Source organism: Sceloporus undulatus, chromosome 2 (genome assembly GCF_019175285.1).
Source record: "Sceloporus undulatus isolate JIND9_A2432 ecotype Alabama chromosome 2, SceUnd_v1.1, whole genome shotgun sequence".
NCBI lineage: Eukaryota > Metazoa > Chordata > Lepidosauria > Squamata > Phrynosomatidae > Sceloporus > Sceloporus undulatus.
The window spans coordinates 23,488,302-23,503,964 of NC_056523.1; the positions used below are offsets into that span (position 1 = coordinate 23,488,302).

The 15,663-nt window shown below is 41.9% G+C and overlaps 1 protein-coding gene across 2 annotated transcripts in view; it reads right to left on the reverse strand.

Moving 5' to 3' along the window:
• Positions 1–15,663, reverse strand: part of IHO1 (interactor of HORMAD1 1) — a 41,988-nt gene that overhangs the window by 3,653 nt on the left and 22,672 nt on the right. For both annotated transcript variants that reach the window (XM_042448306.1, XM_042448308.1), the window contains one exon: positions 2,988–3,091. In XM_042448306.1, the coding sequence (XP_042304240.1) occupies positions 2,988–3,091 (104 nt within the window). The remainder of the gene's footprint in view (positions 1–2,987; positions 3,092–15,663) is intronic.

Here is a 15,663-nt window from a genome sequence, read left to right on the forward strand (position 1 = left end):
GCTCCCAGATTTTCTAGCTGTTGGCCAAGCTGGCTTGAGCTTCTGGGAGTGAAAGTCCAAAACACCTGGAGGACCAAAGTTTGGGAACCACCGGATTAGATCATTTCAGCCAAGTCAGGAAAAGTAATCAGAAGCCCTGTACATGACTAGCTAATATATTTTCCTAATTCTTCTCACAGATCAGACAAGATTTGTAGTCCTTGATGATCAGGGAGTAGCTGGGCATTTGGAATCCTTTGTCCTGTCTTGACCAACTACTCAGGGGGAGAGGAGCATCTCTGTGCTCCTTTGTTAGAGTTCATCTCATGGTCTTAGAGTCTTTAGAGTTTGCCCTATGGTGCTTTCTCAGGCTTTTTATAACCTTTTCTGAGAAGCACATTGGAAGGTCTGATTGGCCATCTCACTGGGCAATTGATCTCTCATCACCTGTATGATGCTAAACCTCATTAAAATGCAAATTTACCTCCTCACATATTAATTTTTTTGTTACCTAGGAAGGTTATCTGCTGCTCAGATAATGGAAGATTATCACAATCCCAATATCACAATCTATTTTGTGCATTTTGCTTGCCCAATAAAGGTTTCACTGTTTTGTAGATTTTGGATGTTATTGTACTTTGTTGTATGGCCAACATGGCTACCCCTGGATATGTTCATTTAAGTTTATTCTCATCTTTCCATGTACTTGATAAGGAGAGAGTGCCAGTTACTCAGTCTCTTATCCACCCACCCATTGTTTTGCCCACCCAATCTGTTATGCATAGCAGAAACAACTGCTTTTCCAAAACAAGAATTGATCATTGTCCTGATTCTTCCTAGTTTCTTCCCCAGTACAATTGATCTGCAGATTAACAAAATATTAGCCTTGTCCAAGGAAAAAGCCTAGCCAATTTATAATTTATTCTTTATCAGTAATTTCCAAATATATTGCAATGTGCATTAAATAATGCACATTTAAACAGGCATACATGTCTTACAGATTTATCCTTTATATACCATAAATACTTGCTGAACTAGTGATAATGATCAGAAGTATTTATCTTACTTTTCTTCTTCATTTGTGTATTTGTTGCTAGTATCATTTTTATAATTTTATTTTAAAAAGAAGAAAGCATTCCTATTCCTACATTATTTGCTTTGTGTTCCTTCTGTCCCACATATTTATGCATATGAATGTAATAACATAACATAATATGGTGATAATACTTAACTTTTGCTCTCCTAATATGATTAAATTTTATAGATTATGATTTTACTGGCTGTAACATGAAATAAGGAAGGAATTCAAAAATATAGCCATGTTAGTCTGTAGAATCAGTGTGTAGAAAGATCTTGTAGCACTTTTTAGACTAACTGAAATAAAGAAGTTGGCAGCATGAGCTTTTGTAGACTTCAGTCTACTTCCTCAGATGCATATCCACTCCACTATATGAAGTTAACTTTTAATATGTTGTGATTAGACTTGGGATATTAACCCAGAAAGGTGGCATATACATACTTAAACAAATAAATAAATTCATAATATTTTATATTAATAATATTTTATATTAATATCAGAATTCTTAAAATTCTGAGCCATGGCAGCTACTATCACACTGGATTATTTCTGCAGTGTGGACACAGCCTTTAGCCCAAAACAGACAGGCTTAAAAAGCTAGCTTCCTGCAGCTTGGGGGCATGGCGATTATATGATACATGTCCCCGACCCGTGAGGAAGCCATGCCGAGGTTGTGCCAGGGCAGCCCAAAAAAGACTGGAATTATTCCGCTTCTTGCCATGGTCCATTTGGTCCAGCATGTTTTTGCCATGGCCGCTGGGTGACTGGGCCGGGAGCGGCTTCTGGCCACTCTTTGCTCCTCTGTTTCATCTGTTTGTCATAGCAAATATATTTCATCTCAGGCTTGAAAATAAGAACTCATTTGGCTACCCGGGGCAGATTCAATAAAAGCAACGAAGACGCAAACAGCTTCTTCTTCTTGACCACAGATGCAAATAATATAGATGTTAATTGGCAAGTCAGGTAATAATGGCCATCCTAGTGGGCTTAAAATATTTTCTGGACTTATTTGCAAGACTGTTGTTTTCCTTCAGTAGTTCAGTAGTTATTTGTTACAGTAATATCCACACTTTCTTCTAAACAGAGGTGTCATTGGGGGGTGCAGGGAAATGCACACCACACCAGGTGACACTCCAGAGGAGGGGTGTCAATTAGTAGGGTGGTTCAGTTGGAGGGATTGGCATGGCTATTGGGCAAGCGAGAAAGGGTGTCGCCTTCCATTCCTTCTCTCCCAGCAGTTGCCCTGTACCCTAGATGGGCTTTTCAGAGGCTGCAGCACTGCCCCCCTCAGTAGCAGCAACTGCTAGGGGTCCAGTGCCTCCAAGATCAGGCAGCCGGGAGGGACTCTGAAGGTCTTTCTGGGCAGCCTTGCTGGACTCTGAAGGTGTTTCTATGGTGGGTGGCATGCTTTCAGGGTCCAGTGCAGCTGTTCAGAGAGCAGACATGCCAGACCGTGAATGGGTGAGTGTGCTGTACTGCCACCCTCAGCAATGGTTTGGGCAGCTGAGAAGCCAGAGGGGGAGGGCAAGGCAGTTCACCTCCCCCCGTACTGGATGTCGCCAACCTCAGCAACACTCCTAAATAATCTCTCCCACTTTTGATCTAGGAACCACTGTGTTGGATAGGTTAGGCTGACATACAGTGAAGGATCTAAGAAGTCATTCAGTGAGCTGAGTAGGGATTTGAATTCAGATCTCCCGTATCCCAGTCCAACATTCCAGATGCTGGCTGCTTTCCCAACCAACATATGCTTAGACTGGAATGGCTTCAGGAAGCAAGATTCCTACAGCACTACAGCTAATTATATCATAAATGTCCAGATGATTCTTTGACGATACAATCTGGCAATTAGTCTGCATTTGGTAAAGAAAGAAGAGGAGAAGCAGGAGCAAAGTTCAGTGAGATAAAAGAGAACAGTTTTCACACTCACATCCTGAAGCCTTTTCTCCATTCCCAGTAATGTCTGCTCCATTTCATTTTTCTCTTTTAAAGCTTTCAGTATCAATCCATAATGAGACTGAGAAGTTTCTTGCACTAGACACAAAAATCAATAGAAATCGCTTTTATTCTGTCATCTGTATATAAAAATAAAATGTCACTCAGGGTTTTGAAACAGAATTTGTGTGAAATGGGACCTTTCAGTGAAACAGCCATGAGGTCACTGCAGATTGTGAAGTTAACGGCAACATTTAATAGAAAGGGCTGGAAAACCCACAGTGCTGCTTGAGTTGACATGAAACCAAGAAATAGCAAACACTGTTGTTCAGATGTTACACAATGTCAGTCAGTCAAAATTTGCTGTAATTAACAAACAGCTATTTTACAAGAATATTACAAACATCACATTTGGTCTTTGCATAAGGCCAAAGTCAAGAATTTAGCAGTTCTAAAAGTTATATATTTGTTAAAATCACTTAATAAAAAGCATAATGAGGGAAGGCTTCCATGGCTGGCATCCATAGTTTTTTGTGGTTTTTTCGGGCTATGTGGCCATGTTCTAGAAGAGTTTCTTCCTGACGTTTTGCCAGCATCTAGAACATGGCCACATAGCCCGAAAAACCCACAAAAAACAAAAAGCATAGTTTTTCCAAAGGTGACCACTTTATCATCCAAGTCAGCAAAGGTCACCTCCCCCTCATATAATCATTATCTACACCCAGCAGGAATAGAATCCAACTCACATTACCCCTGGTGCAGGCTACACCCCTTAGTGATGCCACTGATTATACCAGGGGTAGGCAACCTTTTTGAGCCTGGGGCCGGGTTGCTGTCCCTCAGACAACCGGGGGGCCGAAGCCAAAAAAAAAATAATTAAATAATTTTTTAAAAAATTAAATATATAAATAAACCAGGACAAATGTAGGACAAAATTTTCAAATGGAAGACACTTTTTTTTAAAAAAAATGGAGGACACACAAAAAATATTTGCTGATTTTTTAAAATATGTTAATATAAATGCATGTTTCTGAGGCTTCTATAGACAATTGCCCCCCGAAGGCCCTGGCGGCAATCGGCGGCAGGACCAAGCTGGGGCCAGTCCCAAGGCCTTGGCGGGCCGCATCCGGCCCGCAGGCCGCAGGTTGTCTCCCCCTGGATTATACTATACCATCAATCCCTATATAGAGGCAATGCAGAGTGGTTCAACAAGATTTCTGTTGGTCAGACCAGAATGTGGCACAGAAGCAGGTGATATAGTTCCTTATTTCTCCCCATCACTAGTGCAGCTCTTATAAATTATGCAGTTTTACATAATGTATTCAGGCTGTTAGGTTTGCCTGTACTTTATGCCGAATCTGGACTTTTTCTGTGGAAGAATTGTTTGTTTGTTTGTTTGTTTTTAAATGGCAGAGCACACACAAGCAGTGTGGGGGCACTATAATTGGTTCCTGCTGTACAGAAACAGCTGCGCAAAGAACACATTGTGGTACAATGTGCTGCTTGCATCCTAAAATACTTCTAGGCACCAGATAAATATGTCCACCTCCTCAATTCCCTTCCCTAGGCCTTCCCCAACACTGGGATTTTCCTCTACCCCAAGTGTCTTCCCCACTGAGAAGGTAAGGACAATGTCAGGGAGGGATGCAAGCCTATCCACAAATGTTTTTTGTACAGTGCCAGAGGGCATTCTAGCACCTCACCTCCGTCTGGGCCATTTCCAATCTAGCTGCAGGCATCTGGAGCTATGTCATAATTGTGGACAATACAAAACCTGTCTTCCCTTTCCACAGCTATGTCTTCTCTTTCCCTTCCAGACATCAGGAAACTCCAAATGACTGAACTGGTACCTGGAGGAGCCCCTGAACGAGGGACAATAAGTGGAAGCTTAATTCTGACAGGACAAATGTCCTTATGGTGAGAATATTAAATTCTCTTAATGTGGGATTTTAGTCTAATTTATTATGTTCTTTGATAGCTGTTTGCTGCCTTCAGTGCTGATCTATTAAGTAGAAATGCAGGCTACAAATGATATGATAGAGTGCATGCAGCAGTTACACCAAAGGCTTTCAGAAACAAATGAAAGGCTTTATCACAGGAACTTCATTCTAAGATAGGAAAGTTACTCAGGATGTTGATCTAATCTATCTTAATTTCAGGGATGATTTGAGGGAGTTCTGGTGGGTAGAAAAGAGGTGGGGGAAAATCATCCCTAAGAGTATCAGTTTACACCACAGAGGTGTCAGGATAGGTAGACAAGGGGAGAAATTCAAATGTTGTTGTGTGCCTTCATGTAATTTCCAACTTATGGCCACTCTAACACCACCCTATTTAACGTTATTACTACTGTTCTCTCGGAGGCATTCTTGTTCAGTGCTAAGTGTTGTTTCACTTCTAATATTATAGAGAACAGAGGTTAGAGCTGTACTACCAGCAGAGAGAGATGACTCAAATTCCCATTCTTCTTTGAAGACCACTTGGAAACCATTCTTAACCTAACCTAGGACCTTATCACACTAGCGAAACGGGATTTAAACTAGATTTAAATTTTGAAAAACCCAAAAATGAAGGAAGTTTATCACACGACATTCTGGCAAACGTGAAATAACGCAAAAATAAACTGAAGGTAAAACGGAGAAAAATTGTAGCTTTTTACTTTTGGAACTTCCTGAAAGTTAAAAGCTGTCATTTTCCTCCATTTTACCTTTTGTTTATTTTCGCGTTATTTCACATTTGCAGGAATGTCATGTGATAAACTTTCCACACTTGCTGTTTTTTAAAAAAAATAAATCTAGTTTAAATCCCATTTCTGAGTGGGATTTTGCTAGTGTGATAAGGTCCCTAGTTGACAGGTTTACTGTGAAAATGAAAGAATAAAAAAAACAAATCTTTGGTCTAAGATCTCTGGAAGCAGGGAGGATTAAAAAACCAAATCAACAAATTAATACATGCATTGTACATAGCTCATAACCTATGAGACAGAAAGTGGTGTAGCCCTTCTGCCCTTTGTTTACACATATGCCATCAATTTGACATGTTTAATAGACTGTACAACTGTGGTTCTTAATCTATGCTCTGCAGACCCCTAGGGGGCTGCAATGTCTTCACAGGGGGTCCATGAAAGCTTACAGGCTACTCAGACAACCTCCTCCCCACAGCAAAGCAGCCATGTGACAGCAGCCAAGGCAAAGGCTGGCTGGCTGGGTCTGTGTGTTGCCATTCAACTTGCTCCAGTTGTAAAAAGGGGGGAAGAAATAGGAGAAAAGTCTTCCTTCCCCCTCCAGTGCCTCTGAGGGTAAGGTCAAGGGATGGTGTAATTGTTCATGGTTCAGTGTTCAGGTATTATTATTATTATTATTATTATTATTATTATTATTATTGCATACATCTTGAGTTAAATCTTGGGATTCTGTGGCAACAAAAGCTATTTAAAAGGGGTACCTGGTAAATAAAATGTTATGAACCACTGCTATGCAATGTCCTGATCTGACAGGACATTTGAGAAGCTGCAGTACTTTTCAAAAGCCTTTCTTCTAGATCGTATCATATTCAGTACCATTTCTTGTTTACACACCCCCTACTGCTTCCTTCACATAATTTAGCAAGCAAACTTGTGGGCAGAATTCATAATTTCCTCATATGAATAGAATTTACCATCATTTTCTAAAAGGTCATTGCTCTTGTACAGTACTTGCACTTATGATTAAAACCGTCTTTTATGTTATTACAATGCCAGCATTTCCTATTATTAGTTTTGAAGATCTTACATGACTGTTTTCCATGGCAGAAGCAGTTAGATTCGTCACAGTTTCCACAACTGCAGCCAAGCTTATTACTTGACCCTACATCAACCTTGCTCAAAAACTAGACAAAAAGTGAAAGTCTCATTAAAAATTTGGCTGCTAACATCTAATATGAGTTTCCTGAACTAAAAAGGTTCCTTTCCTCCACTGCAGTTATTCTTATTAAGGGCTGATAGGTTCTTCCTCAAGCCTACAGACTGAAAACAGAATACAAGCCTTCTTTGCCTCACATCCCAAAACGACTAAATGTGCTGAATGACAGATTCTGCACTAATAGCCCATCCACAATCCCTTTTGGGCTTATTAGTTTTATCAGCCTGGGAAGCACTGGCACCCTTGGTGTGGCTTCTAAACGTATTTATTAAAACATCTGTGACTTTTCTCAGATTACTGCATCTGAATGCCAGTTCTCCTACATTATTCTTAGAGTCATAATGGGAAGCTTGAACTTTTACTGTGATTTCCAGCAATTCTCCCAACAACCCTATCCAATTAATACTGTGCTCATTTTTCTTTCGACTCAAGTGTATATGAGCACCTGGCAACCTTTTTAAAATTACATTAAAAAAACCCTGGGTTTGAATTCGGGCTTGGCCATGTAAACCCACTAGGCAAGTCACACTCTCTCAGCCTCAGAGGATGGCAGTATCAAACCCCTCCTGAACAAAACTTGCCAAGAAAACCCGATGATGGTCACCATAAGTCAGAAATTACTTGAAGGCACACAACACAACAACAACTATAGCTTAGTGGCAGAGCCAGAGCTTGGGAAAGTTACCTTTTAAAATACAACTCTCAGAATCAGCCAACCAGCGTGGTCAGTGCCCATTGTAGTTGGGGGATTCTGCGTACCATAGATGAAAAAAGTAACGATTCCAAGCTCTAGGTAGAACACATGCTCATTACATAAATTCAGTCTCTGGCATCTCATCAATGGAAGAGGGAACATCTTGTCTGAAACCCTGATTAGTGAATGTAGTCAGCAGTGAGTTACATGGACTTATGATCTCTTTCAGTACATAAGCTTCCTAAGTTTTTGCATTACATTAAGCATTAAGGAATATACCTGCCATGTGCTTCTACAGCCTCTCTGTAGAAGTGTTATCCCTTGCTATTTTTGAATAAGTTGCATTAGTTAAATCTAATTATTAAAGATTATCCCCTCATCAGCGATAATAATAACGATTAAGGAATAAACATTATTGCTAATGTAGCATGTAGATATATAACAGTACTGAGGCCAAGAGATTATTCACACATTCAGTTTTATCAACAACAATAACAATAATAATAATTGTATAAACTAAAAATCCCTACAATTGTGATTAGTACAGGTAACTAATATATAAAGACTGTCTATGCTCTGGCTACATTCACAAATAATGTATTAAATGTTAATTTCAGTGACAATTATTTTGGATCATTCAGGTGTCATGTTGTCCATAGAAATCAGCCAACCAGCATGATCAGTTATTGTACTTTACAGCTGGAAGGTGCCCAAAGTATTACCTAGTCCAGCCCATTATGGGTATGCATATGTGCCTTCAAGTCACCTGTCGACTTATGGTGATCCCATGTATTTGCTAGGGTTTTCTTAGGCAAGGAATAGTCAGAGTGATTTTGCAGTTCCTTCCTCTGAAATGTAGTCTACAACATCTGATATTCACTGGCAGTCTCCCACCCAGGTATTAGCCTGAGCTGATCTTGTTTAGCCTCTAAAATCAGACAGGATCTGTCCAGTGCAGGAATCCACAGCTAAAGCACTCCTGACAGGTGTCCATTTAACCTCTGTTTATAAATGTCCAATAAAGGAGAATCTACCATATCCCAGTGTCGAACAGCTCTTACTGTTCTTCCTGATGTTTAGTCAAAAACATTCTATTAATATGAATCTGCTGGTATGAATTCTATCCCTTGGAGCAGCAGAAAATAAGCTTGCTCCACCATCCAGTCCTCCAGATAACTGAAGATGGCTATCATATCAGTTGCAACCCATAAAGTTCATAATGTCAAGTTTTGGATTACAAATTTATCCAATATGTAATGCTCAGGTGCATTGAGAATTGAATGTCATCTCCCCTGCATGTCCTTTTCTTGCCTAGAAAATAAAATATGACATGCATAGTTAGCAGTCAAACCAATGAGGCTGCTTTACATGCACATATGCAAAGGTTAATAGGCGACTGGAATACAAACAATAGGAAACAGAGTAGAATCAAAGCCTGTAGGGAAATTTAGCCTGGGATCAAGAAATGAAACAGGAGCCCATCCGACTCAGTTTTTCAAGGCCAAAAGTTTGTTCATCACAAACACATTCTTCAAGCAACCAAGAAGCAACAGTAGGATTCCCCATGCCATGTATTTCCAATTTCTATGTATGGTTGTGAAAGCTGGACAGTGAAGAAAGCTGACAGGGAGAAAATCGAGTCATTTGAAATGTGGTGCTGGAGAAGAGTTCTATAGAGTTGGGTCTTAGAGCAACTCAAGCTTGAACTCTGCCTATAAGCCAAGCTGACTAAACTGAGACTATTGTAATTTGGCCAGATCACGGGAAGAAAGGACTCACTAGAAAAAACTATAATGTTCGGTAAAGTTGAGGACAATGGAAAAAGTGGAAGAACACAGTCAGATAAGCAACAGCCATGAATCTGCAAGAGCTGAGCAGCAGTTGATGATAGGATAACTTGGAGGTCTCTCCTTCATAGGGTTGCTATATGTAGAAATCAACTTGAGGACAGTTAACAACACAGTAGTGCAAAAGTTCTTCAAAGAAAGCTCTCCATCCAACTCTCTCTGACTGTTATGGAATTATGATAATTACAAAGCCAGCTGTTTTGTAACTGAGCACATAAGTGTTCAATGATCCCTCCACGTTCACTGGGTTAGGGGTGAAGAACCACCATGAATGTGGAAAAACCACAAATAATAAAAAATACTATTCTTTTTACCTAAAACAACACCTCCCTAGGAATGTTCAGGTCCTCCACTGCAACTCTATGGTCAACATCTGCTAGAATTTGATCACAGAATCATGTTGGAATCCTACAAATGCCTAGAGAAGTGTTTTCTCTATGAACTTCTAGGTTCTCCAGCACTACAAGTTTCCAGTTGACATATTCTTATTCTTTTTAACTTTGTATGTTTTAAATTTTATATATTTTTTACAATTTTAATTGTACGATTTTAATTGTTGTTTTAATATGTTTTGTATATGTTGTTAGCTGCCTTGAGTCCCACTTTGGGAGAAAGACAGGATAAAAATTAAAAAATAAAAATAAAAAAAATTATTCTGACCCCATGAATTTTATAGGGCTTTCAAGGAATACTCAGAGGTGGTTTTGCCAGTCTTAAATACAGCCTACAGCACCTGGTATTCTTTCATGGTCTTCCATCCAAGTATGACCTAGAGCTGACTCTGTTTAGGTTCCATGATCAGATGGAATCTGGTGCATGTGTGGTTAGCAACGCTATTTTTCTTCCTAGGAGCAGATTTCTTCTGAAAGTCAGAGTGAAGGTTTTAAATTTAAAAAATATGATATGAAACAAACTCTGATTCACATAAACTGGTTTGTATGTTTAATGGACACTCTGCCTGTAGTGTGGCGATTGGGGATGATGTAAGAAAATTTAAATGTCCAATTTGCCAGTAAAGAATGCAATGGGGAAGCTAGACTCCCTTTGTAAACAAAAAGCATGTGGTAAAACCTGTTTTTAAGATACACCTGGGTGAAACAACAGGTGAGAGGTATTTTTCCTTTCACAACAGTTTTCCAACACATATATTCTACTGCTTTGTCTGCTTATCTGAAGCAAAGCTGAAAACGTGTTTGTTTTCCCAAACTATTTAACTCAGTTTGCACTTTTATCTGCTGCTATTTTTAAATTCTGGTTTGTTTTTTTTACTCTATATTATATTGTTTTATTTTTAAGGTAGGTCCTCCTGAAAATATTTTTTTGTTGAGAAGGAAGCATATAAGCCATCATTTAAATAAAGGTGCAAAGCAGGGAAGGATTGGAGATGCTGTGGAATTCAGTATGATGTCAACTTGTCATAAAAATCAAGGGTGAAAATGAAATTAATTGGGATGGATGAGGTCAACTTCTCAGCTGGGCAGCTCCAAAATCCTGAGAAGAGGCCAATTTTAATGTTTGATCTAGGCCATCCAACAGCCTATGTCTGTGTGTGATGACAACAGATAGGAAGGTCAAATAACGTCATATAAAGTTGGGCCTGTCCCAGCTGATTTTGGGTCCTACGCATTTTGCGGGTAATACTCTTGATTTGGTCTTCTGTTCGGATACGGAAAATCCGTGGGCGGAAATAACTAATATTTCCCCCCTGTCATGGACGGATCATTTCCTGGTGGAGGCAAAAATCAAGGTCTCTACCCAGATCCCCTCCGGGTTGGTGGACCTGTTAGGATGGTCCACCCTCGAAGGCTGATGGAACCCAAAAGGTTCCAGGAAGCTTTAGAGGGATACATGGTTGGAAGTGACGGCGACTCTGTTGATGCCCTGACTGGTATCTGGAATACCGGTCTCTCTAGGGCTATACACAGTATCGCTCCCAAGCGTCCTCTCAGGCCCGCCTCCAAGCGTAAGCCCTGGTATACGGAAGATCTCCGGGCAAGGAAGCGGGAACTGCGACGGCTAGAGTGTCGTTGGCGGAAACACCTTCACTTAGACGACAAGGCTCTCCTAGACAAACTGTTAGAGGACTATGGAGAGGCGATACGAGCAGCTAAGAACTCGTTCTATGGTGCTCGTGTCGCGTCCGCGGAGTCGCATCCAGCAGAGTTGTTCAGGGTGGTCAGGGAGCTGACTCAGCTCCCTCCCGCCCTGAACCAGATCCTTGAACCTTCTAAGGCCTGCTGCGACCAATTTAATAACTTCTTCGCGGATAAAACCTCTCGGATAAGCGAAGGTCTTAACGCCGACATTCAAGCAGAACCTAGTGTAGAGGCGTCCAGAGCCTCCATAGATCTCATTAAACTGGATCGGTTTGAGTTAGTAAGTACCGATGATGTGGACAAGATCCTCGGAAGTGTTCAGAAGACGACCTGCTCTCTTGATCCCTGCCCCTCATGGCTAGTGGCCCAGGGAGGACCGGCAGTAACTTTATTGTTACGCCGGATCATTAATACATCCTTGAGGGAAGGGCAATTTCCATCTGATCTAAAATTGGCCATTGTAAAACCTTTATTAAAAAAGCCCTCCCTCGACCCCCTGGTACATAATAATTATCGGCCAGTCTCGCTGCTGCCATTTTTGGGGAAGGTGATCGAGAGGGCGGTTGCGATCCAGCTTCAGGCGGTCTTGGATGAAACGGATTATCTGGACCCATTTCAAACTGGCTTCCGGGCGGGTTACGGGGTTGAGACAGCCATGGTCGCCTTGGTCGATGATCTCCGTCTGGGCATCGACAGGGGAAGCCTGTCCCTGTTGGTGCTCTTGGACATCTCAGCGGCTTTCGATACCATAGACCATGGTATCCTTCTGGAGCGCCTGGCAGAGGTGGGAATCGGGGGCACTGCACTCCAGTGGTTCCGGTCCTACCTCTCTGGGAGGTCCCAGATGGTGCAGCTGGGAGACGTGTGCTCCGATGAGAGGGCCCTTAAAACTGGGGTCCCTCAAGGAGCCATTCTGTCTCCCATGCTATTTAACATTTACATGAAACCGCTGGGTGAGATCATCCGGAGACATGGAGCGCGGGGTTATCAGTACGCTGATGACACCCAAATAATTTTCTCTATGTCTCCGACTGATGCAGTGACTGAGGATGGCGTCTCTCCTCTCGTGGCGTGCCTGGAGTCAGTAATGGGCTGGATGAGGGAAAACCGACTCAAGCTGAATCCAGAGAAAACGGAGGTACTTGTGATAGGTTCCCCTGGTCCAGGAATGGCGGTAGTTCCACCTGTCCTGAACGGGATCACGCTCCCTGTGAAGGACTCTGTGCGCAGTCTGGGGGTGCTTCTTGACTCGTCGCTTCACCTGACTGCTCAGGTGAATGCGACGGTCAAGAACACCTGTTATCAGCTTCGGCTCATTCGCCAGCTGCGCCCATACCTGGCCCAGAGGGACCTTGAAACGGTAGTACATGCTCTGGTAACCTCGAGATTGGATTTCTGCAACGCACTCTACATGGGGCAACCCTTATACCAAACCCGGAAGCTACAAATGGTACAGAATATGGCAGCCAGGCTGGTCACTGGAACTTCCAGGGCCAGCCATATTACACCGCTGCTTAAAGACTTGCATTGGCTGCCTATTCGCTTCCGGGCACAATATAAGGTGTTGGTAATGACCTATAAAGCCCTAATTGGCTTGGGCCCAGGATACCTGAAGGACCGCCTCTCCCCGTACATTCCGTCCCGCACCCTCAGAACATCTGGGCAGCAATTACTTAGGGTGCCAGGGGCTAGATTGACCTCTACCACGAGGAAGACTTTTTCCATCGCCGCCCCGGCCCTTTGGAACACGCTGCCCACAGAGCTCCGCTCGGCCACCTCCCTGGCCCAATTTAGAAAGGACCTAAAAACCTTTCTATTTCAGATGGCATTCCCCGACTAAAGTCCAGTGGGCCTCCCTTCCTCTTCTGTGGCAAAGAGGACTGGCTAACGGGGGTTTTATTCTGTTTTATTTTGCTGCTGTGTAATTGTTTTAACCTGAATGTATATGTTGTGTTTTATTGATATTTGCTGTGAACTGCCCTGATCTATGGAAGGGCGGTATAAAAATAAAAAATTTATTTATTATTTATTATTATTATATGACTCAACAAAAGTCAAAACACATTATGGTGGTGTGTGCACAAGCCAAAATACTCTGGAAGCAGCCTCGAGTATTCTAGCCCCAGAGCTGTTCTGACATCCCCCCATTTCCTGGCACTCCAGAGCAATGTTGTGGGTCACTGCTTCTGAGGCTGAAAATGAGGTACCCAGCATCAATCACATGGCTGGATGCCTCATTATGACCACAAAGGGTCAAAACTGATAAACTAATCTGCAGCAGCATCAGCCTGCACAGCATAATACATTGTAAACTGCCAACCAATGTTGCTTGGGAGGGCTGCAGACAAACCAGAGAAAAGTTTACTTTTTAAAAAAATTGGTGTAAGGCGAGGGGGTATACAGCAGGTTTGATGCTAAACTGGCTAGATGATGTCTGGACAGCTTACACCAGAACTGGGGATTGGGCCTACTCAATGTGAGGACGAGGTAAAGATGTGATATTTGGCTCATGTGATATATAGGATAGCAAATAATACAGACTATAATGGACAACAGAATAAGCTACTGCTATGGAAAATCTTGCCCTAATCTCTGTCAGTGAATGGACAGCTCTGCCTAGCAGCACAGAGATCTTAGAGTCTTCTGACACTATTATTACACTATTATCCATTTTTTGATCCCACTGTGCTTAATCAAGGGGCACATGTCTGCCAATTTATTCCACAGCTGACAAACAGCACGGACAGGTACACAGAGGGAAATGGGCAGCAGCCTCAGCCTATGAACTGCACATCTCCCCATCCTCACTCCATTTCTTTAAAAAAGAAGTAACTCCAAATAATGCATTTCAAATAAGCTAAACCATTGCTTTCTTCACAACAGGCCATGTTCCCAAAACAGAGGCACCATGTTCTTATCAGCAAGGGACTAGGGCATTACCCATATGTCATGCTGGGATGTCTAATACACCAGCCCATTCCCCACTGCCTCCTTATCTACCAATAAGATATAATATATGCAATTTTCTCCCAGAGGCTTACTCTGACAGCTGCACTCTTTAAAATGTCACTCACTGGGAGGAAAACATGCTCATCTTTTGAGCCAGATGCAGGAGGCAAGGTCTTTGGATTTCAAAGGGGACACATTTAACTGATATCTTTCCAAGTCTCAGCTGCATTTGTTTAGGTGATGGGAAGATAATTATCCATCTCTGTAATCCCAGCCAAACAGCAGTGTTTAATAGCAGTCAACTATACACTGATAAACCAATGCAGATGAAGAAAACAATAAACTGGATGTGGCTGGTTTTGTTTTAATCATACATGCCACAATTCTGCTGCAGCATGACTCTTTAAGGCAAATGCCAATGGTCTTTCCCAAATTTGGTGGTTTAAAACTCCAGAAACTTTTTAACAAAAAAAATCTGGAATTTTGTCCATGATAACTACTGAAAAGGAAGGGTTTCAGAAAGTGTGGGGAGAAGTCTAGATGGCCATGTGGAAGGAGACTAAACCTTTGTAGGGATTCACTGTTATCATGCAATATTTGGACAGCACTTCCCAATGTCCAAAGTTCTTCAGGCTACAGTCCTATGTCCAAACCTCAGTGAATTAAAGTGGGATTTACTTTGGGTAAATGTACAAAGTATTGCACTGTTACAGCTTTTATTTGTGATCTGGAGAACAGCAACCAGTTGCAATTGCAGGAGATAGTAGCAGCAGCAAATTACCTGATGGAAGACCCTGGCTGGTCTCAGTGTTTTCATTGTCCAGTACTGTGGCCCTCATTGTTTGTCCTCCTCATGGTTAGTCCTATGTATTAATGGTTTGTCATCCTCTCAATACAGTAAGTGTTTATCTGAGCACTGACTTGAGCCCAGGAAAGACTCAAATGGACCTGAATGAGCAAGTTTACACAGCTTGAGGATGTTCTTAGATCCAGCTTTGCCTCTAGAGGCCCAGGTCGCTTTGGTAGCACAAAGGCCTGTTACAGACAGGCCAAAATAAAGCTGCTTCGAGTCACTTTGGAGATATGGTATTTCAATGATGCATGCGTCCCAAGAGTCCAAAAGCTGCGCCAAAGCCATGCACCAGTTCTAAGGACTGGAGTGCAGCTTTGGTGTGGCTTTTGGACTCTT